General features: G+C 43.2%; 2 protein-coding genes across 3 annotated transcripts; one reads left to right on the top strand and one right to left on the bottom strand.

The window, feature by feature from the left end:
* The first annotated feature begins 3,975 nt into the window (after window positions 1–3,975).
* On the top strand, window positions 3,976–18,040 carry LOC308374859 (guanylate-binding protein 7-like). Of its 2 annotated transcripts, none has more exons than XM_080850812.1 (19): window positions 3,976–4,017; window positions 4,258–4,380; window positions 4,769–4,836; window positions 7,250–7,369; window positions 7,585–7,707; window positions 7,987–8,026; window positions 8,982–9,169; window positions 9,513–9,552; window positions 11,234–11,419; window positions 11,543–11,620; window positions 11,741–11,790; window positions 12,045–12,154; window positions 12,353–12,537; window positions 12,653–12,904; window positions 13,578–13,858; window positions 14,266–14,478; window positions 14,708–14,810; window positions 15,541–15,734; window positions 17,221–18,040. In XM_080850812.1, exons 7-19 carry the CDS (start codon window positions 9,053–9,055, stop codon window positions 17,371–17,373), a joined length of 1,962 nt encoding a protein of 653 aa, XP_080706938.1. In that variant the 5' UTR covers window positions 3,976–4,017; window positions 4,258–4,380; window positions 4,769–4,836; window positions 7,250–7,369; window positions 7,585–7,707; window positions 7,987–8,026; window positions 8,982–9,052; the 3' UTR covers window positions 17,374–18,040. The 2 variants fall into 2 exon arrangements, with proteins under 2 accessions (XP_080706938.1, XP_080706939.1); XM_080850813.1 differs by having other exon boundaries at window positions 3,982–4,017; window positions 7,250–7,328.
* Window positions 18,041–21,345: 3,305 nt separating this feature from the next.
* Window positions 21,346–25,171, bottom strand: LOC308374496 (uncharacterized protein; the record flags this gene model as incomplete). The annotated part of the gene is made up of 2 exons (XM_080850277.1): window positions 25,048–25,171; window positions 21,346–23,441 (listed from the first exon to the last, which is right to left on the bottom strand). Exon 2 carries the CDS (start codon window positions 23,431–23,433, stop codon window positions 21,346–21,348), a length of 2,088 nt encoding a protein of 695 aa, XP_080706403.1. The 5' UTR covers window positions 23,434–23,441; window positions 25,048–25,171.
* Between the last annotated feature and the right edge of the window lie 426 nt (window positions 25,172–25,597).

Below are 25,597 nucleotides of genomic sequence, written 5' to 3'. Positions count from 1 at the left end.
GGTGATGATGATGATGATGATGATGATGATGATGGTGATGATGATAATGTTGATGATGATGATAAAGGTGATGGTGGTGATGATGATGATGATGATGATGATGGTGATGATGATAATGTTGATGATGATGATGGTGATGATGATAATGTTGATGATGATGATAAAGGTGATGGTGGTGTTACTTGTGATGGTGGAGAAGGTGATGATGAGGATGATGATGATGGTGATGCTAATGATGATAATGTTGATGATGATGATAAAGTTGATGGTGGTGTTTCTTGTGATGGTGGTGATTGGGATCAATCACCCCTTTAGAATATATAATCAACCAAATGTAGGGCCTACTGCAGATATGTCATATTACACTTACCTCACAGCAGCCTTATGAGTATCACTTCAAGTCATATTTATCATCAGAGAATGACCCCCTAACCCTAACCCATCAGAGAATGCATCAACTTCAATGAATATCTCGTGCTGACAAAGTACGGGACAAGAACAGAGAGAAAGGACTACAGAGAGACGATGAGTAAAAAAGAGAAGAAAAGTATTTTGATACCACTGTGATGGTAATCTCTGCATGATTTATTGTTGAGCTATGTCCCAGCAGATCCTGTGAGAGATAGAGGTGGGATCTGAAGAGTGAGAGAATAGGGATCTGATATTACATTATAGGAAAACTTCAGTTCAAATTGTGAATGCTGCATTGAAATAAAGAATAGTTTTGGAGCACTTAGAATAGATGTTCGTCCCACTGCACAATTTAACATCTGCAACACCTGCTTTCCATACAGAGGGATCTGATTTAACATGCCGTGACCAGTTTACCACCAAATTACATAGTCTGGTAGCGACCTCTAGTGTATAAATCTAAAACTGTGATAATAATAATAATTCATCTAATTTAAAGCGCACTCTACATTCACATGAATCTCAGAGTGCCACAGTGAGAACATAGTTAAAAACATAGTGATCACCCAATATCTTTCTGAACATGCTACATGCTGCTTAAAGGGAAAAATAGACTACATCATTGCCTGAAGATATCTCCACTAAACCAATACATAGATTTGTCAATAATCTACTTTGGCAATGCAAAAATAAAATAAAAAAAAACTATATTTGTCACCAGGCATCTACTTCTGAGATAACGACGTAAATACGTCTGCAACAAATGAATAACCTATAACAAACATTTGACTCAGGCGAGTTCGTGTGGTTTAAGGTTTAAAAGACGTACAGTCTACAAATACAAATGTAGGCCTACTGTTTTAAATCCAATCCAATGAATAAGACATTGATATATACACTGTTGCAAACTCAGTGCTCGATTTTAATTATTACCTAATAAGTTATCTAACCACTAACTCTGGTCTAAGATTTGGCAAAGACGTTATTTAAATTAAGTTATCCACCCACGTGTGGGGTGGCCTCCTCTGTCGGACAAGGCAGGGAGAAGGTAAATGAGGAGTGGATACGTCAAAACGCGACACTTTGGAAGTTGTGTACTCCAGCATCGATGCTGCCTTAAAAAACGATCGTCACGCGAAATATTTGAAGCTTTCTTACTAAACAGGAAAGACAACACAATCGCTTCGAACGACACTCGATGCCCTTGTGTCCAGATAAGGACAACACAGTCTGTGTTATTTCTTACACACAACTTTTGTTAACACAACATTCGTGGAAGTTTTGAAACAAACTAAATTAAATGACTAACTACATGAGCGTGTGGTTTCAAGGTGCACCTCAAACAGAACACCATAGGGGGCCACATTGCATCATCAAGTGCCAAAAATGAGTCATAAAATGGTATTTGGGGAGAGACTTATGTCTGGATGAACACTTTCAAAATAAATGATGATGGTCAATTATGGTCATTAGAAGAATGCTGTTTTCCTTCGAAACACTTTTAAAAATGACATTTCTAAGGGCTGAAATGCACCAAACGCGTTTCTAAAGACGCTTCGAAAAAATCTTGAACTATGGTATTGATGAGCGGTGCGCCTCCGCGCATTGCGCTGAAAACGCTAGAAAGGATAAAAGGCGCACACGAGGCGCGTCGTAGGAAACAATAGTTTTGCCAGCGTCACGTTTTTAGAAACGCGTTTGGTGTTTTCGTACCTCATCGGTGCATGGCATTTTGTAACCCCACGAAATAGACTTCCAATAGATTGTGTCCACTAGGTGGGAGGCTAAACTCTTACTCTTAGGTTACGAAAGCGAAACCATTCTCCACGTCAACAGTACAGTCCAACACGGCCGGGCTGTGCCTCTAATGGGAAAGGTCGAAGTTAACAACTGCAATGGTAAGGCTGGTTGAGATGCTAATAAGTTTAGTTTTTCATTACGAACTCGATGCATACATTCTGTTGTTTTCAATCAAGATTGTGATTTTGGTTTATCGACGGTTTCTAGTTCGGTTTGTTAGCCCCTCATAAGCAGCCGCATAGAAGCTCAATGGCCACATGTACCACCTAAAGCAGCGCTAATAAAGCTAATAAAGATTTCTTCACTTTCATTTTGTTACATTGAAAAGTGTAGACCATTATGTAGATAATTTATATTGATCATTTATGTTGATAATTTATGTTTATTTAAACTACGTCGGTTAAGTCAGAAAGATATTCACAGATTCGAAGTTCCCGGGTCATTAAGCCATAAGCGAATGTACCAAACCGGCTGTTCTCCAACCTGAACGCTGTTAAGAATCGCAACACCGAAAATATATACTACAAATTATTCTATAACTTCACTCTTAGACAGTGTAGTATCACCAAAATACCTTCCGCATCAGTGATCGCCTGTTGATTATACTACAAGTCTACAACACTTCGTTTGGGCAAAAAGCTTATGCATTGGGTTATTTATTTAAAAAAAAATTGAGTGGGAAAAACGTTCAATAACTTCACTGGAGCAGAGTGCAGTCACCAAAATTACCGGCGGTCTTCTGATGGTTCTGGAGTATACTGTATGTTCACATCAACGATACACTGTGAAATACCCACCCACACTGGCGTTTAAACTGCTCTTACATTTACTCATTCAGCTCAGACATTTAAACTGCTCTTACATTTACTCATTCAGCACAGACATTTAAACTGCTCTTACATTTACTCATTCAGCACAGACATTTAAACTGCTCTTACATTTACTCATTCAACACAGACATTTAAACTGCTCTTACATTTACTCATTCAACACAGACATTTAAACTGCTCTTACATTTACTCATTCAGCTCAGACATTTAAACTGCTCTTACATTTACTCATTCAGCACAGACATTTAAACTGCTCTTACATTTACTCATTCAGCACAGACATTTAAACTGCTCTTACATTTACTCATTCAGCACAGACATTTAAACTGCTCTTACATTTTCACATTCAACACATACGTCCAAGTGACTAACAGTAGAGATCAGTTGGGTTACAGGAACATTAGTTTAGCTAAAGGAACCCTAATTGAACTACAGAAACACGGTACTGTGGTTAACAGGCCCTTATCCCAGGTGCTTCAGGGAACCCATGAGCTATAGGGTCACATGATGTCAGGTCTGCACTGATGATGGCCTGTGTTTTGGTTGCAGAGTTGGCAGAGGAACACACCGCTGTGTGGGAGAGTCTCCAAGAAAGGAGAAACCATCTACATATGCAGGTCAGGAGGCAACATGGATGCAGGACTGTGCTTATGCGCGCACACACACACACACACACACACACACACACACACACGCACACACACACACACACACACACACACACACTATATTTGTCCCTTATTGCACATCATGGGTCGCCTGATGACTTAATGCACTACATTCACCTTAATGAGGAAATAGTGTGTGTGTGTGTGTGTGTGTGTGGTTCTATTAATTATATATTGTGTGGTACTGCAGTTTCCTGCTGTTTCTGTTCATCATTTCTTGAATTCACAGTGACTGTGCTTTGGAACCCACCTCTGTGCTGTGTGAAGACTGTTTCCAGAACAGCACACACAGAGGTCATGACTACAAGGTATGTTTCCATTGGATGATGCCTCAGAGTTCTGCTCTTCTTTAGCTCATGTTCTGTTTGGATAAACGTGTGTTTTTAAACATGTAAGAACATCACAGTGTAGGGAGATTTACAGAATGTAAGAACATTTAATAACATCACAGTGTGGGGAGATTTACAGAATGCCACCTGTTTACTGCACTAGAATGAATTCAATTTCACATTTGCCACATGTCTGTGCTTGCCCCCTGTCTGTCTCAGACACGTGTGTCGGTAGGTGGCACTGCCTGTGACTGTGGGGATGTGGAGGAGTGGAGTAGCGCCCCCTACTGTTCCAAACACGCCCCTGACACCTCTGATCACACTGGCTGGGGTAAGCAGGAGGTGAGTTGGGCTTTTTATGGTTGTTGTTAGTGCTTGATTACTCCCCCCTCCTTTTGAGGGTGCAAATCAAGTTCCACAATGTTACACAACCTGTCTGATGTTTTGCTGGAACCACTTCTATTTTTAGGGCGAAAATACTTGGGCATAGCTTTCAGCTATAGGGTTAGGGTTAGCTATAGCCCCGAGTTATCAGACCTAACAATGCTCCTGATTGTGCATACGCTTGAAATATTCACACAAAGCACAGACATTTAAACTGTTCTTACATTTACTCATTCAGCACAGACATTTAAACTGTTCTTACATTTACTCATTCAGCACAGACATTTAAACTGCTCTTACATTTACTCATTCAGCACAGGCATTTAAACTGCTCTTACATTAACAGAGTTGTCAGAAGAACACACCGCTGTGTGGGAGAGTCTCCAAGACAGGAGAGACCGTCTACTCATGCAGGTCAGTAGGCAACATTGATGCAGGATGGTGCTCATGTACACACACACACACACACTGCCACATGTGTTGTGTTCGTTGTTTATCACTTCCCTTCCATTTTCTCTAGCTCTGCCCAGGTTGAGCTACCCCTGATTGCCAGATGAGATGCACCTGGCCAGGTGATCAAGCAGCAGATAAAGACTCTAGTTACCTGCTGCAGGAGAGAGGCTTCTAGCTTGGGGACTGTTGGTCTTGCTGCCTCTCAGCCTGGGATTAAGTTGTACAGATATGTTTTGATATGGTTGTCATGTAGTTGTTTTATTAATAAATCCCATGGATTTGGTACTTTAAAAGGTGTTTTTAGTAGTTGTTTTGGGTCAGTGGTGGAATGTTTTTGCGCCCAATAGGGCCACTTAAGTTGGGGCGTAACAATTGGGGGCTCGTCCTGGATTGAACATCCTTAAGGTAGATCTTTTGTAAGGTTTTGTGTGTAGCTAATGGCCATTGTGTTGAGTAGTGGTCATCTTTTTGTTAGAACATTTGTTGTTGTTTGTTTTGTGCTTTTGACTGGAAGTTACCTCAGTGACCTGGAGTTTTTGAGAGCATCCTAATTAGGCAGCCGTCGGGCAGACAATAGAGTCTTGCCACTTTCTTATTTTGCCTTTTTTATTTTTGGTGGTATACCTGGATGTGGGTATGTTGTCTGTGTGTGGCAGTAGGCTTTGTCTTAGGCCTGCTGCCTGCTTCGAACGTTTAACGTTTAAAGAAGCCTCCAGGGGTGCCACTGAAGACTAGCTAGGCTAGTTAGCCACCTCTTTAGGCAGGTTGGGGTGCCTCTACAGGTTGAGTCCAGTCATTTGCACTTCGCACAGCAATGTGTCTATCTTTCAGTGACTTTCTACTACTTTTTCAGCCATTTTGTCTTTTGAAGCTGTGATTTTGAAATTATATTGAGAGCAGTAACTTTTGGTGGGTGATCTTTGAGTTGTTGATACTGCACTCCACATTTGTTGGTTCACTGTTTGGTTGTAGCTTAGGTGCAAGTTGGCAACATTTGTGTGTAGTGATTGTTGCAGTCCATGTTTGTTTGGTCCACTTGGGTGTTGCTCGTCTTACGTGTTTTAATTGCAGCTTATCATTTGGTGTTGTGCCATTTTTGTTTGTGGAAGGTGGTTGCTCCAGAGATCACTGAATCTTGGATTGGAAGGCCACACCCTCTACATAAGGTCTCTCTGTGTGTTGCTGGTTTCTTGCATCCATCACAGTAACTTGTGTATGTGGTTGAAGACCACGTGGTGTCCATTTGTGTTGTGGTGGTGGCAGTTCACTTTACATGTGTGTTGTTGTTGGGATAGCAGCAGCTTTGTAGGTGGTCTACTTGTTGTGACCCTTGTTGGTTTCTGGCTGTTTGCACTCCACTTTATGTTGGTCAACTGTGGTGCTTTGCATGGTTGTGGATATATGCGGTAACTTGGTTAGGTTTTGTTTGTTCACCTCATGGTATTCGCCATTTTGTGTCTTGTGGGAGGTTGACCCACTTCTATGGCTTCTTGTCGCTTGGCTGCTATCCTGGCATCCAGGAGCAGCAACTTCTTTGGCCCTTTTCCTTTTTGTATGAGCTTAGACCTTGTTGCACTGTGTTAGACTTTGTTTTTCATAGTGGCTAGCTTTGTGATTCCCTTCTGACTTCTATGTTAACAACCTTTTGTAAGAAGCAGTCCCTATTTTTGTCTACAGTACAATGGTTAAACAGTGGAACAGTCACAGGGAACTTGTTAGTCTTATTGTATGTGACTCACTGTGTATTCATTGTTTTAAGGGTGGGCGTGGTACGGCCACATTCTTTTGTTTATCTCTTCCCTTCCCTTTTTCTGTAGCTCCGCACAGGTTGTGCTGATTGCCAGATGAGATGCACCTGGCCAGGTGATCAAGCAGCAGATAAAGACTAAAAAGTTTCCTGCTGCATGAGAGGCTTCTAGCTTGGGCACTGTTGGACTTGCTGCCTCTCAGCCTGGGATTTTGTTGTACAGCAATGATTTGATATGGTTTCCTTGTAGTTATTTTATTTGTTTTACATTGATGAATCCCATGGATTTGGTACTTTTAAAAAGGTGTTTTTAGTAGTTGGTTTGGGTCAGTGGCGGAGGGTTTGTTTGCCCCATAGGGCCACTAAAGTTGGGGCGTCACACACACACACACACACTCACACATATACTTATGTGCATGAGGTTCCATATTTGCCCCTTATTGCACTTCATAGGTCGCTTGATGACTTAATGCCCTACATTCACCTTTATGAGGAAATAGTGCACTTACGTGTGTGTGTGTGTGTGGTTCTATTAATTATATTGTGTGTGGTACTGCAGTATCCTGCTGTTGAACATTTCTTGTGCCCATCCGTGATCCCACCACCCGTGGCTGTGTGTTTCCACAGGGACTGTGCTTTGGAACCCACCTCTGTGCTGTGTGAAGACTGTTTCCAGAACAGCACACACAGAGGGCATGCCTACAAGGTGTGTTTCCAGTGTGGGAAGGTTTACAGAATATAAAACATGTAAGAGCATCACAGTGTGGGGAGATTTACAGAATGTAAAACATGTAAGAACATCACAGAGTTGGAAGAATTACAGAATGTTGCAACACCTGTAAAAACATGTAAGACCATCGCAGTGCTGGAAGTATTACAGAATGCCTCACCTGTTTACTGCACAAGAATGAATTCAATTTCACATTTGCCACATGTCTGTGCTTGCCCCATCTCTGTCTCAGACACTCGTGTCGGCAGGTGGCAGTGTGTGTGACTGTGGGGATGTGGGGGAGTGGAGTAGCACCCCCTACTGTTCCAAACACGCCCCTGACACCTCTGATCACACTGGCTGGGGTAAGCAGGAGGTGAGTTGGGCTTTTTACGCTTGTATGAGTGCTTTCTGCTTCTGTCTACTGCCGTTCTCTCTTCCCTGTTTAGTAAACGGTTTAACTTATCAAATGAATGAGTCAATAAACCTGCAAATAACACTACATCACACTGAACCTGAAATAAGATTAGCCAAGAGGAGTTGGAGGTTCTGTGTTCATTTCGAATGTTTGAAATCATGTTAGAAGCGTTCCCTTTCAGTCAACTGCCTGATGTAGTAAAACAATAACTAATAACAAACACTTTCATCTGTACAGGACCCTCTGCGTAGACACTCCGAATCACCACTCATAGGAGGTAAGCTGTAGTAAGGGTTGTGTGGCAGAAGGGGAGGGTAAACAATAAGTGGTAAATGTGCAAAGCCTTTCACAGGGTAAATGTACACGGCGTAGATGTACATTTTATACATATAAAATTATTTTTAAAGATTTGACCCAGCTAAATAGGCAGTAAGAGAAGGAGTAGGATGAGCTCAGTCCAGTGTTCTGTGTGGCACCTCTGTGTCTGTCTGTCCGTCTGTCTGTCTGTTTTGAAAATATCCTTTTAAATAGTATCCTATAGTGGGCTTTAGGAAGAGAAATGAACACATTTATAACAATAAACATATTGAAGACATCTGCTGAGATAGGTGCTAATTAATACTGTAGCATGATGATGATTTTAGCTCAAGTGAGTAGGTTAACGTTGTAAGCTAGAGTTCACTAGCTAGTTATAGCTGGCAGAGCTACTGAATAGGGTAGCATACCCACAGGATCAATTAACTGGCATGATAAAAGAGAGCCACGACATCAACCATTTAACTCGTGATGATTTAACCATTTCGTTTCTTTCACTATTTTAAACGTCATGTGCTGTACCTTTTATATCTAGCAGCTGATTATGGAAGCTTTCACCAGCTTGGGTCGGACAGTTGCTCCAAGTCTGTTTACTAGACGTTATCACTGTCTGTCTGCATGCTCGCGAGGCTCACTCACTCACTCACAACCAAACAGAGCTGTGCGCTTGCCACAACAGTCTCATTTATTTCTAAATCTATTTTTTTTACAAAATAAGTTCACTAAATCGGATGCTAGGTGTGAATTTGACAATCTCAAAATAATAATAAAAAAAATAGGGCCCCCCAAAAAAATAGGGCTACATACGCCACTGCCTACCAGTCTTGTGCGTAAATGTTTCCCTAGGCTGATTGAACCTACTGAAGTCACATATTTCTATCTTTCTCTCTCTCTCTCTCTCTCTCTCTCTCTCTTAGAGGACACGGTAAGGTGGGAGGAAGCAGAGCAGCAGCTTCGCGTACAGCGTACCAACCTCCAGCAGCAAGCCATGTGTGACCTGGATAGAAGCAATGAGGAGAACATCAGGCAGTTGGAGATGAATATGGAGGGGGAAAGCGTGAGAGCCGAGGCAGAGCTGGAGCGGGTTGTAACCGCTAAACTCAAGGTAGGTCTGAGGCAATACTTATCATAGCTACACTGAAGGTAACTGGGAACCAGATTTGAGGGATGTTAACAGCTAAACTGAAGATAACTCAAACCAAAGGGCAGGTCTGAGGGAATGCTAATAATAGCTACATTGAAGGTAACTCAGCCATGGCAACAGACTCGGGGGAATGCTATCAGCTAAACTTAAGGTAACTGAGCCAAATTAGCTCAGTTAATGATGACGTCTAAAACATTTATCCAAAAAAACACATCTCAGAAAATCATACTAGAAGCGTTCCCTTTCAGTCAACTGCCTGATCAAGTAAAACAATAACTAATAACAAACACTTTCATCTGTGCAGGACTCTCTGTGTATACACTCCGAAAAAACACTCATAGGAGGTAAGTAAACACATCATTTCAAATATATTACCTTCCTTTTACACCTGTAATTACATTTACACATTTACACCTGTAATTACATTTACACATGTACACCTGTAATTATATTTACACATTTATACCTGTAATTACATTTACACATCCATTAAGTAGAGGCTTGAGTCCAAAGCTCCTCGCTGGGAAGTACAGACACACATTGGCATCAGTATTTGTTACTGTTGTGTTACTACTGCCAGAATGTCCTTCTTAATTGAATACATCTGATAGTATATATACATTTATTTTGATGAGCACCTTTGAAATATATGTAAATATTCAAAATTGTATTTTATAGCATAACATATATTTACTATTTGTATGTTATATGTGCAGACAGACATATATCTGCATATATTTACATTAGTTTGAATTGTTTTATGTAAAATATTTTTTGAAATATAAAACAAGTTTTATAGCAGCAGTTCTTCTGGTGCGGATCCTATAATGTATAATGGATCAACACGTTGGTTACTGGGTGAGTGTGCGAGGGAGAGCGAGAGAGAGAGAGAGCGAGCGAGAGAGGGAGAATGGTGATGCACACTGATAGATCAGATGTAGCGACCGGAGCAAAGTTATGTTACTGTAACGTTGAACTCTGTGCACAGTGTGGAGAATAAATCCTCGGGCCAAATCAATTTGCCATTCATTTACTCATCAACCGCAGACAGAAAGGAAAGGAAGATAACCACAGCGTTAGAAAGTAAGCCTACACCTGGCCATGATCTTGCCTTTTATCTGTCACCTTTGAAAAATGTAACCCATAAATACGTCGTTTCAAAGTGCTGTGGCCGTCCTTAGATGTGTCAATAAACGAACTTCTGCTTAATGTGAAGCAGGCACGTTGAATTCACTAGCCTACTTATTAAGATATTTGATATTTAGAATGTTCAATGCCTTATCGCTGATGTGTCCCAGCCCCATCCGAGCGGGTATAATTTCTAAATGTTTGGCCGGACTCGCCCCGCAGGCAATGATGAACTATAGCCTTTAGTCAAAATGCTGTCTGACCACTACAACAGGGACATAGGAATAACGTTCGGTCTCCAGGACTCATGTGATCACACCTGCTGTACTGGTCCGAAACTGCTTGTCAGACCAGTGACAGATGGGAGAGAAAACAAGCAAATTCATTCTAACAAAGACGTGAAAGAGTAGCGCCGGTCTCGACTAAGAGCCGTTACCCCACCCAATGGTCTGCCGGTGAATTACTTTCAGCACCCACAGCCTCGTAGAAGTGTATAAGGCCTATGAGTACACTCAAATCCGTCTGAATCAGTCCACCCGCCCATTTTTTTCGAGGACGGAGAAGGATGCAGAAGTGTATTAAGGCCTTAAGGGGAAACCCATCTGGCTGAGGCCAGCCGGGAATAAAAGATACAAAGAGGGGGGAGGGGGGGGGGGACAACAAGTGGTACATTTGCACAGCCCTGTATGGGGTAAATGTACACAGCATACATGTGGTAGATGTATTAGTTGGTATATAGTGTGCTCATAGGGTTACTTGCATTTATTTACAGAAAATATTTTTTATGTGATTTGGGACTGTGTGTGTGTGTGTGTGTGTGTGTGTGTGTGTGTGTGTGTGTGTGTGTGTGTGTGTGTGTGTGTGTGTGTGTGTGTGTGTGTGTGTGTGTGATTCCAGGTACTGCTGCCATGAAGGAGCCGGTGTGTCTGATTGATACTGGGACAGACGGGCGCTTGCGTGTACAGCAGTGGGCGCTGCAGATCCTGGACAATATCAAGCAACCGGTGGTGGTGGTGGCTGTGGTGGGGCTCTACCGCACGGGGAAGTCCTACCTCATGAACCGGCTGGCCGGGACACAAACAGGTTTAAGTGTTGTAGTTTTTTTTCAGTGCCTAATGCTTTTTCAGATACTATCAATGTACCTGGATCTTGTCATGGTAGTTGTTACCGTGGTAATTGTTACCTTGGTAATTGTGACCCTCTCAGGCTTTGCTTTGGGCAGCACCATCGAGTCCAAGACCAAGGGCATCTGGATGTGGTGTGTGCCTCACCCCTATGAAGCAGGTGGGCATGCATCACTCACGCATACACAAACACACACACACACACACACACACACAAATGCGTGTGTGTGTGTGTGCGCTTATCCATCCATTCACACTCACATGTTCCTCCTTTCATCAGGTCACACCCTGGTGCTGCTGGACACAGAGGGGCTGGGAGACGTGGAAAAGGTGAGGGCTGTGTGATGCAAAGTCTGGAGCAAATATGGAATGCGTGTGTGTGTGTGTGTGTGTGTGTGTGTGTGTGTGTGTGGTGTTGATTAATCCCTGCCCATGCTATATTTTGTATATAGGGTTGGCAATGACATTCTGTGTCCGTCATACGATACACTGTGTTACTATAGCTCAATGCTGGCGTAGTTCTGTGTGTCAACGTCAACAAAGATCAAACATTATTCCCAACAATCCATTTCTGTGGTTTCCAGGGCGATGAGAAACACGACACCTGGATCTTCTGTCTGGCTGTTCTACTCAGCAGCACTCTGGTCTACAACAGCTTGGGCACCATTGACAACAATGCCCTGGAAAAACTGCAGTATCCTTTCACAAACACACAGGCAGATACACACACACATACAAACAGATACACACACACACACACACATACCGACAGACACACACACAAACACAGATACACACACAGTAAAATAAACTTCATGTTCGATTGAGAAACAGAACGTCTGCAAAAAATCTCTCAATGAGATGTACCTTTCCTGAATAGCTCCCCCTAAAGGTTTGTGGCTGAACTGACGGAGCACATCAAGGTGAAGTCCAGTGAGCATGACCGGAAGACAGAGCTGATGCTGGTCTTCCCCTCCTTCGTGTGGACAGTCAGAGACTTCACACTGGAGCTGGAGCTGAAGGGAAAATCCATCACTGCCGATGAGTACCTGGAGAACGCCCTGAAGCTGAAACCAGGTGAGAGACACGCACACACACACACAAACACACATGCACATGCTTAGACAAACACACATACTGCCCTGTCGATCTCTCCTCATGATTAATGAGAATTGGTTGACTGTGTCTCTAGAGGAAAAAGGCTCTCCCCCTGAAGTTCTAAAGCACAATAAGTTGCGTCAGAACCTGAGGGACTTCTTTGCTGTGCGGCGCTGCTTCGTGATGGAACGTCCAGCCAACAGCAAAGAGATGAAACGCATGGAGCAGCTGAAGGACTCTGACCTGGAACCCAGCTTTGTGCAGCAGGCAAAGGCGTTCTGCAGCTACATCCACCACAGCGCCCAGGTCAAGGCCATGAGAGGAGGCCGGGGGCTGAACGGCAGGAGTGAGTAGCGCCTGTCACTACATGATACCTGATTCCAGCAGCCTTTGGGCTCAAAGGCAGAATTTTAGAGCATCATAGCTGATTGCACATATACCACAGGATTTAATGGAGATAGAGCTGTCACAAGGGACCTGTAGTCAGTAGAGATGCTGGTCTGGTCTAAGAACCAGTGGAAGTAAGAGATGCTGGTCTCGGCAGAAGACCAGTGAAAAGAAGTGATGCTGATCTGAGCAGAGGACCAGTAGTCAGTAGGGATGCTGATCTGAGCAGAGGACCAGTAGTCAGTAGGGATGCTGGTCTAAGCAGATGACCAGTGAAAAGAAGTGATGCTGATCTGAGCAGAGGACCAGTAGTCAGTAGGGATGCTGATCTGAGCAGAGGACCAGTAGTCAGTAGGGATGCTGGTCTAAGCAGAGGACCAGTAGTCAGTAGGGATACTGATCTGAGCAGAGGACCAGTAGGCAGTATGTAATTGATAAATGTTCTAGTGGATGTATTTTGCTGGTCTGAAGCTGACTAAATGGTCTGTAATGGCATCTCTGTTGACCTGCTGGTCTGTAATGTCCTCTCTGTTGACCTGCTGGGCTGTAATGTCCTCTCTGTTGACCTGCTGGTCTGTAATAGGCATCTCTGTTGCCCTAATGGTCTGTAATGACTGTCTGTTGTCCCGCAGTGCTGGGCAACTTGGCAGAGACGTATGTGGAGGCGATCCGCAGTGGGAATGTGCCGTGTCTGGAGAGCGCTGTGGAGTCGCTGGCGGCGATCCAGAACGGCCGGGCCATCACAGAGGCTCTGAAGTTCTACCGGGCGGAGATGGAGCGCAAAGTGAAGTTCCCCACAGAGACTCAGGAGGCGCTGTCTATGATTCACACTGCTGCAGAGAAACGGGCCATCAGCATTTTCATCAATGAATCATTCAATGACCAGGATCACAAACACCAGCAGCAGCTTGTGGTACCAGCAGTTTCAGATATACACACACTTTCACGCACACACACACACACAGACACACACAGACACACACAGACACACACAGACACACACACACACACAGACACACACAGACACACACAGACACACACCTCTCACTTAACAAACTCAGGCAGAGCTCTGGGAAGGTTTTGTCAAGTTGAATGTTTTATATTCTGACATAGAAAGAGTAGATAAAAAGAGTATTGCCATGCATCTTGTTTTGTTCTTTTTTTGCAAATGTGTCCCCGTTTCAGGATGAATATTTACGAAGGTCAAAAAAACCCAAAACAAATAAACAGCGTATGCTGTTTGGATCTGAAAAATATATAAATTAGGAATTGTATTAATGACTTTAATGCCCTGGTTCATTCTTGTCCCTCTTTCCACAGACAGACATGGCAAAAGAGTATGGGGAGTTGTGTAAGGAGAATGTAAAAGTGTCTCGTAAGGTGTGCTGGTCAGTCATCTCTCAGGCGTTTGCCTCTCTGGAGAAAGCTCTGAACAACGGCTCCTACATGAGGTCTTGGGGCTATGAAGACTTTCGCTGTGCACTCAACAGAGGAGCTCAACTCTACAGATCAGAAAAATACAAGGGAGTCATGGTAAGTTCCACTGGGTGTGTTTGTGCGTGTGTGTTGCAAGAAAAGAACTGAGCTCTTCAGATTATCATGGCAACAAAGGAATCATAGTTATTACTAGGATATCTGTGTGTATTTGTGTGTGTGTCTGTAACTCATTTTATGGAATATTTATTTTCATTTGCCGTGTGTGTGTGTGTGTGTGTGTGTGTGTGTGTGTGTGTGTGTGTGTGTGTGTGTGTGTTGTCGTCAGAGTGAGGAGGTCCTGACAAAGTATCTGGAGGAGAAGAACGTAGTTGGGAATACCATCCGTGCTGCTGACCGCTCTCTAACTGAAGCGCAAAAAATGATGGAAGGTGAGGGGAACGTTTGAATCAGACAGGATTTCAAATTTTGAAATGTTTTACATTGAAAGACTTAGTCTGACCTGCCAATTTTGTCGGGCTCTGATTCCTTTCTTTTAAGAAGCTATAATTGACAGCATACACAAATGTTTTGTACTCAGATGCACGTATCCTCCCCCCTGGAGGAGCTCATTAGACGAGCGCAGCATCCGGGGGGTAACATTTGCCCTTTAATTAAGTAAGTGGGGGCAGAACCAGAAGTCGCTTTGTGAACAAGCATAAGGGACTTGAACTTATTGCGAGCAGCCACAGGCAGCAAGTGGAGCTCATGGTCCTTTGGTCCTTTATTGCAATTAGACCTTACCGGCCCTGTCATAACCAGGACTAACACACGTAAACCTTTAGTTCACCATGTCTACATGCAGAGACATTCTAGAGCAAGCCTATGGCATATGACTGATATTAAAGACAGCATTAACACTTGCATACATGCTGTGTTAGTTTGCTCAGGTAAAGAAGGGCATGTTGCCTCACAACATCCTGGAAGACCTGGAAGTTGTCACGATATTAAATATTATGAGAACAGTAATGACAATATCCATGGAATTTACTAAATGGATCAAGGTGTTCAGGAGATACCTACCAGCCTTGTTTGTGAATGTTTCCCCGGGCTGGATTTAGCCAACTGAAGTCACATATTTCTCTCTCTTTCTCTCTCTCTCTCTGTCTCTCTCTCTCTTAGAGGACAAGGTAAGGCGGGAGGAAGCAGAGCAGCGCAAGAAACATCTGGAACAGCGTACCAGGCTCCAGCAGCAAGCCATTCGTGACCTGGAGAGAAGCAAGAAGGAGAACATCAGGCAGTTGGAGGTGAAGATGGAGCGGGAAAGAGTGAGAGCCCAGGCAGAGCTGGAGCGTGTTGTAACCGCTAAACTCAAGGTAGGTCTGAGGGAATGCTAATCATAGCTACACTGAAGGTAACCGGAACCAGATTTGAGGGATGCTAACAGCTAAACTGAAGATAACTCAAACCAAAGGGCAGGTGTGAGGGAACGCTAATAATAGCTACATTGAAGGTAACTCAGCCATGGGAACAGACTTGAGGGATGCTAACAGCTAAACTGAAGATAACTCAAACCAAAGGGCAGGTGTGAGGGAACGCTAATAATAGCTACATTGAAGGTAACTCAGCCATGGGAACAGACTTGAGGGATGCTAACAGCTAAACTGAAGATAACTCAAACCAAAGGGCAGGTCTGAGGGAACGCTAATAATAGCTACATTGAAGGTAACTCAGCCATGGGAACAGACTTGAGGGATGCTAACAGCTAAACTGAAGATAACTCAAACCAAAGGGCAGGTCTGAGGGAACGCTAATAATAGCTACATTGAAGGTAACTCAGCCATGGGAACAGACTTGAGGGATGCTAACAGCTAAACTGAAGATAACTCAAACCAAAGGGCAGGTCTGAGGGAACGCTAATAATAGCTACATTGAAGGTAACTCAGCCATGGGAACAGACTTGAGGGATGCTAACAGCTAAACTGAAGATAACTCAAACCAAAGGGCAGGTCTGAGGGAATGCTAATAATAGCTACATTGAAGGTAACAGCCATAGGATCAGATTTGTGGGAATGCTATACGCTAAACTCAAGGTAACTGAGCCAAATGAGCTCAGTAATGAGGACGTCTTACACATTTATCCAAATAAGAAAATCTGAGAAAATCCTTGTGTGATTCATAAAGTATGATTCATATTCAAGGTGTGTTGTGTATAGTATTGTATGTTTTAGGAGGCACAGTGTGTAGTTTTTAGTGGCATTTATTGGTAGAAATGGAATAAAGTATTCTTAACAAGAATGGGAGCATTCAGAGAATACAAACCTCCGCCTTGTGACCTTGACCTTGACATCTGAAAATCTAATCAATTAGTGCCATTATATTAACCAATCTCCCCACAAAGTTTGAGGGAAATTGGTCCATGCGTTTCTGCGTAATCCTGCTAACAAACAAACAAACATACAGGGGCGAAAACATAACCTCCTTGGCGGAGTTAATTATGTTTTTATTGGTGCGTAATTATCTGTTACTACGAATTGTTGTGTTTTGTTAGCTTAGAATGAGTCTTTGGTATTTACATAGGGAGTGGTTCCAGTTCCACGGAGAACACAGTAGCCCAGAGTGGTCAAGCCATAACATTGTCTCAAGATGGGGCTATTGGTGTTTTTATAGCATTTGATGGCCACTTTAAGACTTGCCCACTCTTGTAGAGGGAAGGCTATTCAGCTTGTTGCAATTCAACAAACTAAACACTCGATGGCATTTAAGTGTGTGGTGTTTGAAATCAGTGTGTTATGTTTAGAGACGTGTGTTTGGTGTGATACGTTTTCCATGGTGTGTGTGTGTGTGTGTGTGTTGTTCCAGGAGCAGCGGGAGCTGCTGGAGTGTGGCTTTCAGAGGCGTGCTCAGGACATGGAGAAGGACATCAGAACGCTACAGACAGATCAGAAGGAAGCGCAGGAGAAGAAGAAGAGCCCGTCCTTCTGGGGAAAGGTGGCCGGTTTTTTCGGCTTCTAGCACTGGGCCACAGGAAAGGTGGTCGGCTGGAGAACATTAACTTGATTGTAAGGAAATGCAGGTAGTAAAAAATGCATAACCAGAGATGAGTTAGATGGGTAAAGGCTTATAACGAGAGATGAATTAGATGGGTAAAGATGCATAACCAGAGATGAGTTAGATGGGTAAAGGCTCATAACCAGAGATGAATTAGATGGGTAAAGATACATTACCAGAGATGAATTGTGGGTAAAGACACATATGCAGAGATTAATTAGTTGGGTAAAGAGCTTTTTCTTGCCCAGGCTGCAGTGATTACGCAGGGATTACAAATGTAAAGGCTCTGGTATGAGGGGCCATATTAGCCATAATTCAAACTTGACCTCTTATGGTACACTCCTGTATAGTATTGTAATATGTTTTTGACATTAAGTATTTCATTTCCCATACCTCTAACCTCTTTCTAATTGTTGAGGGTTTATTATTTATTCGTATTCCACAGGTTTACTTGCAACAGCTTAAGTCAAACTAATCGTGTTGTCCAAAGCCACTTGCTAGTTAGCTCATGTTAGCAGTCATTAGCCATGTTGAATGAGTTCACTGAAAGTCCTCACAAAAACAAATATATCCACTGGACGCATACATTGACTATTATCAGTGTTAAATATAACATCATGAAATAAAGCAACCCTCCGTTAATAATATGGTTGTTATAAATATTTTAATTTGTATGTAGATATCATTGGTTGATTACATATCTCTTATGTCTAAATACCAGTTACACATTTTGAAATTGTGCCTTAACTGTAAAAATGATTAAAAAAAAATAAACACATTTACTCCCTCATGTTGGTTTCCTCCAGTTTCATCTTAACTTTCTCCAGCTCTTCTCCATAAAAGTGTTAAGCATTGACCCAGGCCTCCAACAGCACCTGGATTTAATCGATGACATCAGAATATTTATTTTAACTCTGCCATTTTGCCAGTGTCACATGTCATCTGCAATGGTGCAGATGTTTTTCAGTTGATTAGGTAGGAGAGTTTCTGGAAAAGGATCTTGACTGCTGTCTTCATGTAATCAGGAACTGTGGCATTGTGAATGTGGATCTGATCCGTATTCTTGTGGGCCTCGTTGAATGCGTGCCAGCTTGAGTTACAGAGTCTGGGTACTTTATGTACTTGAAGCCGGTTGGTGGGGGGGGTTCTTGTTGATGGAGAAGTCAGTACCTGAGGAGATGAAGACAAGCTCCCCCATGATGGCAATAGATGGCGTGGTGGAGAGATCTTTGAAATGTTTCTGTCCATTGCTTTCTTCAGTCTGATAAAAGAAAATGGCAATTTCAGTGAGTGTCCGTTATCATAGAAAAGTCATGAGCTATAGGACAATTTGACACGTCATACTTCTTCTTATGAATGGAAAGACCCTTTACAGGATGATGCCAAAGAGACAGGTTGCATATTCATGAAGGGATGGAACTATGGGGTGACACCCCTTACACTCAGAGGGCATATAACTGAAATGTTACAATGGCTGAATAGAAGATTCTTAGGTGAAGCTGTTGAGTGAACTCTGTCTCTCTCTCTCTTGAATTGCATCATTGTGCAAGATTGAACCTGTTTCCTGGACTGATCATATCTCAGACTGTCTCCAACTAATATATGGTATAAAAATGACTCAGTATCTACACAAGCTCCAAAGTAGTAACTGACCAAGATTTTTGAATGACGGTGTATGTTACGCCCCCTGGTGGCTCGGAGTAGAAGCTTTTTGAATGACAGTGTCACACCTGCACTGCCCTACTCCTGCCACGCCCCCTCCTGGTTCCACTCACCTGCCTCCGTCACATTTCCAGTTCCCCGACTTCTAATCACAAACACCTGTTACTTCCTCCACCACACTATTTAAACTCCTCACTTGTTGTCTGGCCTCCTCTTGTATGGACTGGAGAAGTGTGTTTCTAGCCTGAAGTCCGTCACAGACAGTTGGCATGGTTGAAAACGGACCCTATAGTTAGTAGATAGTGATTTCAGATTTTTGCTCCATCCTGGGGAAATAATCAGCCTTTCTTTCAAACTGTTAAACTGCTTAAGTTATGTCTATGAAGCTATGGAAATAAATAATAATGTTCATATTGCACAGCTTTTTAGTGTTGTAGCCAGGTGCTGCTGTTGCTCAGCTTGTCATGTTTTCTTATGTTCTTACTGAGGCAGCCCTGATGGAACTATTCTGAGTAGGCATTAACCCTTATAACCAGCCTCCTTTAAGACATGTATTAGGCTCTTCAGTGGCACACTCCATAATCAACCTCTTAAAATCAATTTTCACCTAGAATTGCATACCCAAATTCCAAGGCCTATTTGTCAGTCTCACCATAGGAGGATGATGGCAGGTTGCAGATGTGATGTTACAGATACCCCCTCAAAATATAAAGAATTACCACTTACAGACCATGGATGTCTGACAGATGTTGATAACATTCCCAACACGTAGGTGATCCTTCTTTTTCCCCCCCATTTGGATCTAAACTCCTCAAATCTTCTTCCCACACGGTTAGCTGTGTTGCTCATTCCACGAATGCACGATCCTTACAAGTTATACCTCGTTGTAAAGGTGACTAATCAGGCTTTCCAACGATATATTGGTACAATTGGTATTATTAAAGGGAAGGAATAATCGACTGAAGAAATGTTTCCGAACTTTTTTTGAGGAGTTTACATTGCTTGGATGCAAATGAGAAATTGAATTGTAGGGGTCATGTTTTACAAAGGATACTGGCTGGTTGCAGAAGTCATGTTACAGATAACCCCTCAAAATATAAAGAAATGACCACTTAATCTTGGCATTTTCTGTCAGTTCTTCTGTGGGTCTTCAGGGGTTCTGTCTCTGGCCTAGTCCAGAGGTGAATGATGTGTAGAGGTTAGGGACACACACACTCATACTGTATGTATGCACAGTACACACACACACACACACAGTGTTTAGCCAGAACAATGTCTTCCAGACAAAGCTGATAATGAATCTGCAAATTAAAATATAGTATTAAGTTAAATAAATTAAACCCAGCGAAATTAACATATTTGACGAAGATTTATTGAATTCATATTAATTTGCTCAATTGTAGAGATTAATGGCTGTTGCTACACAAAGTCTACTGTGAAGTATGTTATGCTTCATGGGATGTTTTGATAATAATATGACTGTTATTCATACTAAATATGGAAGTTATTTAGATGCGGGCATGTTTGTCATCCAAACATGTACAGGTGCCGTGTGAAATGCTCTACTTCTAGCACAACATAACATATCAATAACGTATCAATAACATATCAATAACATATCAATAACGTGTGATCTCATTAGTGTCTCTGGAATTTTAGTTCTGATCACTTGGTCTTGGGTCATAGTTGGGCAACTATGAACATACACATCTAACAGGATGACACTGATTCATGCTTTACTAAGGTGTACATTGACACATCGATTACAGACTTATTAGTAGCATCTGTTATTAAACTATACGGAAGTCACAAAGCTCATCATCAAGAGTGTATCGCCAGCTAAACATGATCTAACACCAGTGGCAACTGACTTTGGTTACTTGCTAATCGCAACCAACCTGATATAACATGATTATTTAGAGACTGATATTGCCTTGTTTTTATCCCAACATCTATAGACTACAGTGTCAGAAGGTTCTTAGATTACTGATGTATAACTGGATGATTTCTTACTGTCTGACCGACTCATTTCACAAAAGTACACAAGGTTGTCAGCTGCGTTGTGTTTCTTACAGACTTGGTATCTTAGAGCACCTGGAACTCAAGAAATTAAAAAACAATATAAGACTACACAATTCATTGTAACGTGTTCTTTATTTGCAAACATTAGGTTGAAAGCATGACTCCTTTTTTGTATTTTATAGCATACTATGTAATTCACTTCTCTAACCTTCCGTAGTTTATTGAAAATGAGGTGCAATAAAATAATTTGCATCAGTAGAGATTCTCTAGTTCTTCTTCGCCAAGTCCACCATCTTCAAACCCGGCCTGAACTATTTCCTTGATTCTCTTAGTCTCCTGGGGCTGAGCAGCTGGCAGAATGGCTTTCAGCTCGCCCTCTATCTTTGCCATCCTGGCATCAGTCTTCCTCTCAAATTCTTTCTTGTTCTTCAGGACCAGCTGAAGGATGCCGTCCTGAGCTGCCTGGCAGGACTCCTGCAGGTTCAGACGCTCTTGAAGGAACTCTGGTCTGCTCTTATCCATGGCCATGAGTTTGCCCAGGCTGCTTACTCTGTCCATCAGGTACTTGTTGGACACTTCAGTGTAGGTCCCTGAGATCATGTGGACCAGGCTGGCAATGTTGGAGGCTTGAAAGGCCTGGTTGTACAGGAGGTCTTTTGCAAAGAGCTTGCTGTTGTAGGAAAGTTTCTTTGAGTCATCAGCTGTTGTGACAAAATTGTGCAGTGTCTTGTTGAGGCTGGTTTTCACGAGGGTGGAGACCATCTGAAAGAAACGCACCATCTTCTCCCACTGCTCTTTGACTCTGCCCATGGCATCGAGACCCTTGACCAGCATTTTGACAGTGGTGTCAAAGTCAATCTCTTTGATCTTGCAGTTCTGCATTTCAACCAGGACATCAGTCAGCTCCTTCTGATTCTTCTCCATGTTCTCCACACACTTCTCATACGAGTCCCGTGTTTGCTTGAGTTGTTCTCGGCTCTGCTCGATGCGGAAACGGGCATTCTCAGATGCTCTCTGACCGGCAGACTGCCGTCCTGAGCTGTTGTTCTCTGCTTTGGACATCATGGGTGGTTTGGGGGTAAGAGAAGGTGCACCTGAGATGGCCTTACTCGTACAGTCAAAAGCGAGGGCATCATCATCCAGCTCCTGTAACTTCTTTATGAGCTGATTAGTTTTTTTCTCATCCCACTTCTGATCTGGCTGATACGTTGCCAACTCCCTACAGATGTCGATGCCCTCGGTACAAAGTGACAGAGCTCTCTTCAGTAGTTGGCCCTGGGGCATCTTCTTCAAGTCCTCAGAGACCCTTTGGAATAGAGACTGAGTCCATGTAGTCTTTACACATTTCTTCTGCTGATCATAGAGAGTTTGCCAGTCTATTTTATCATCATTGACAAATTGTTTGAGAGTGTCTATAATGGTAAGAATCTCTCCAGACTTGCTGCAGATTGTCATTTGAGAGACCATATCTACGGCCTCCTCTTGGGGTTTGATGTTGTGGTATGTTGTTGAGACTGTCTCTGCTGCACTGCAGGCCATTCTCACCGGAGCAGTTATTATAGCAGTGACTCCACTGACCATTCCTGTCACAGACTCTGCGAGTCCTCCGACTAAATCCATCCCAATCATTTCCCACCCAGAGGGAAGGGTATCCATTGATTTCTTGTAATCATCTTGTGCTTCCTCCATCTGCTTTGACATGTTCTCCATTGCTTTCTTGGACCGTTCATTCAGCTCTTTGGCAGTCTTTTCTCTCATTTCATTTTCCTTCAGTTTCATCTTAACTTTCTCCAGCTCTTCTCCATGAAAGTGTTCAGCATTGACACAGGCCTCCAACAGCTCCTGGATTATATTGATGACATCAGTATATTTCTTTTCAACACCTTCTGCCAGTGTCACGCACTCATCTGCAATGGTGCGGATGTTATCCAGTTGATTGGGCAGGAGATTTTCAATAACTTCATCATTGCCCTGGAAAAGGATCTTGACCGCTGCCTTCATGTAATCAGGAACTGTGGCCGTGTGAATGCGGATCTGATCCATATTCTTGTGGGCCTCGTTGAATGCGTGCCAGCCTGAGTTACAGGTTTGCATAAGACAGGCCCTGAAGGAGTCTGGGTACTTTATGTACTTGAAGCCGGTTGGTGGGGGGTTCTTGTTGATGGAGAAGTCAGTACCTGAGGAGATGAAGACTAGCTCCCCCATGATGGCAATAGAGAGGGGAGCAGGGGTCAGGTACTCCTCCCAGTTTGCATTGGGCTGCATCAGCATCTGGGTGGTGTCCCGCATCTCTGCTGCAGAGGTCAGACCCTGAGTGGTCTTCGCAATTTGCACATCCATGTTCAGTACTGTTGAACAAAGAAGAAACAGAAGATGTCATGGAAATTGCTAATATTTATTTTACCAAACTGTTTGTCCTAACCCTCTAGATTGCCGTCAATTTCAGGCAATTTGGTGATTCTGCCATGTTCTGCTTTTTCTCATTTTCAAAGTTAAGAGCCTGTTCGCTGCTGGTTGAAAAGTGCTAACAGAGAGACCTAAAAAAGGATTCAGGGCTTTAGAGAAAACATTGAGGCTTGAGCCCCAGAAGCCACCTGCCAATCCAGAGTAAACATAGACTCAGTATAAAACATGTCAAATTAATATACCTGTCAAGTCTCAAGTTTTATCCATGAGAGACTCACAGATTTTCAATATTCCTCATGTCTCACATACACAACACTGAATCTCACTACATTTCTCAGTTTTTTGTACTCCCAATAGCATAGAATAATGATAACAAGTCCATTCAGTGGCGGTTCTACATGGAATTAAGCCCTGGGCGAGAACCCCCCCCCCCCCCCCCCCCCCCCTCCTCTGAAGGCCGGAGAGGGGGAAAGAGAGAGGGAAAGAGAGGGGGAGAGAGAGGGGGAAAGAGAGAGAAAAGAGGCTTCTGAGAAACGCAGCCAAGACCCCCTGACAGAAACCAAACTCAAAGGCAGGAAGTAAACAGGAGGCTCACAGCTCAAACTCATTAGAGGGAATTGAGGAGCACTGCCAAAGACCGAAGAGGAGAGAGGCGAGGGAGGGAGAGAGAGAGTGAAAGGGAGGGAGACAGAATGATAGAGAGGGAAGGAAAGAAGGAGAGAGAGGAGAGGAGGAAGGGGGAGAGAGATACAGGCATGCCAGGTCTAAGATTTCCTATTAAGGAGTGTGTGTCGAGTGCCAATCTAAAGGCAGATAAGCACATCACTGAGAACTGTTGTCAGCATTGCACCTCACTGCACAGACACACACACACACACACACACACACACACACACAGACACACAGACACACACACAGACACACACACACACACACACACACACACACACACAGAGATATTCCAAACATTCCCACTATCTTCGCACAGAGAAGTGGAAAAACAACAGGCCAACTATAAAGAGCAGCAGGCAAATAAAGAGTTCTGCTGGGAGCAGAGAGTGAGCTACTGCCCAACCTTAAATACATGTTTTCCCTAGAGAGAGAAAGACCGAGAGAAGGGCAGAGAGGGAGAGAGAGAAAGAGAGAGAAGGGCAGAGAGAAAGGGGGAATGAGATGGACAGGGAGAGGGGGGGGAGAGATGGAGGGAGAGAGGGGGAATGAGATGGACAGGGAGAGGGAGAGGGGGGGAGATATGGAGGGAGAGAGATGGGGAGAGAAGAGTGTTTTCCTGGAAAGAGTTGCACTTTTCTCTGCAACAATATGTTGAGAAATACTGGCATAGAGGAAATCTGATGGTCCCATGAGCAATTATTTTCGGCCAAAGCCGAACTGTACGTTAAGATGGAACGGAAAACAAAACGATTTTCTTTCTTGTCATGCATGTAATCTTAATATTTACCCACTAATGCCAATCTCCCTTTTAAGGAATTTCTCCAGAGCTCAGTTCCGTCCTGAACGATATTAAATGATCTCAAGATAAATACTTACGTATGTTGCCAGCTGGTTTGTCACTTGAGGCTCACTCTGACTGTCGACTAGGAGTCTGTAGAGATTGTGGAGAGAGCGCCGCCGCTTTTATGCTGTAAAACTGAAAATGAAACGGAATGCTGCTTTTCCTAAAATGGTCTGACTTCCGAGAAACGTTGAGGGCTTTATTTAACCTGCATGTGCGCCTTAACTGCGTGATTTAACAGAAATGAGGAGGGGTGGGGGCAGTGCTAAATTTAAACTCAGGAGGTCCCGGAACACAGAGACAGTACGCCTACCACTGCACTACCACCTCCTGAGTTAAAATTTAGCACTGCCCCCACCCTTAATCATTTCTGACAAGCCACTCAGTAAAGGCGCACATGCAGGATAAATAATGCCCTCCACGTTTCCCGGAAGCGAGACAGTTTTAGGAAAGCAGCGTTCAGTTTCATTTTCAGTTTTCCAGCATTAAAACGGCAACGCTCTCTCCACGATAGTCGACAGTCAGAGTGAGCCTCAAGTGACAGACCAGCTGACAACACACGTAAGTATTTCTATCTTGAAAAAA

Source organism: Sprattus sprattus (assembly GCF_963457725.1).
Source record: "Sprattus sprattus genome assembly, chromosome: 13".
Taxonomy (NCBI): Eukaryota; Metazoa; Chordata; class Actinopteri; order Clupeiformes; family Clupeidae; genus Sprattus; species Sprattus sprattus.
Note: the sequence above shows the minus strand (reverse complement) of the source record. Positions and strands in the feature narration are given on the sequence as shown.

Bases quoted from the DNA above. Each gene is read 5' to 3' on its own strand.
- LOC308374859 (XM_080850812.1), top strand. From the start codon at position 9,053: ATGTGTGACCTGGATAGAAGCAATGAGGAGAACATCAGGCAGTTGGAG. The intron at 12,155-12,352 runs GTATCCTTTCAC...CTCCCCCTAAAG, and splicing joins AATGCCCTGGAAAAACTGCA to GTTTGTGGCTGAACTGACGG. The intron at 13,859-14,265 runs GTACCAGCAGTT...CTCTTTCCACAG, and splicing joins AACACCAGCAGCAGCTTGTG to ACAGACATGGCAAAAGAGTA.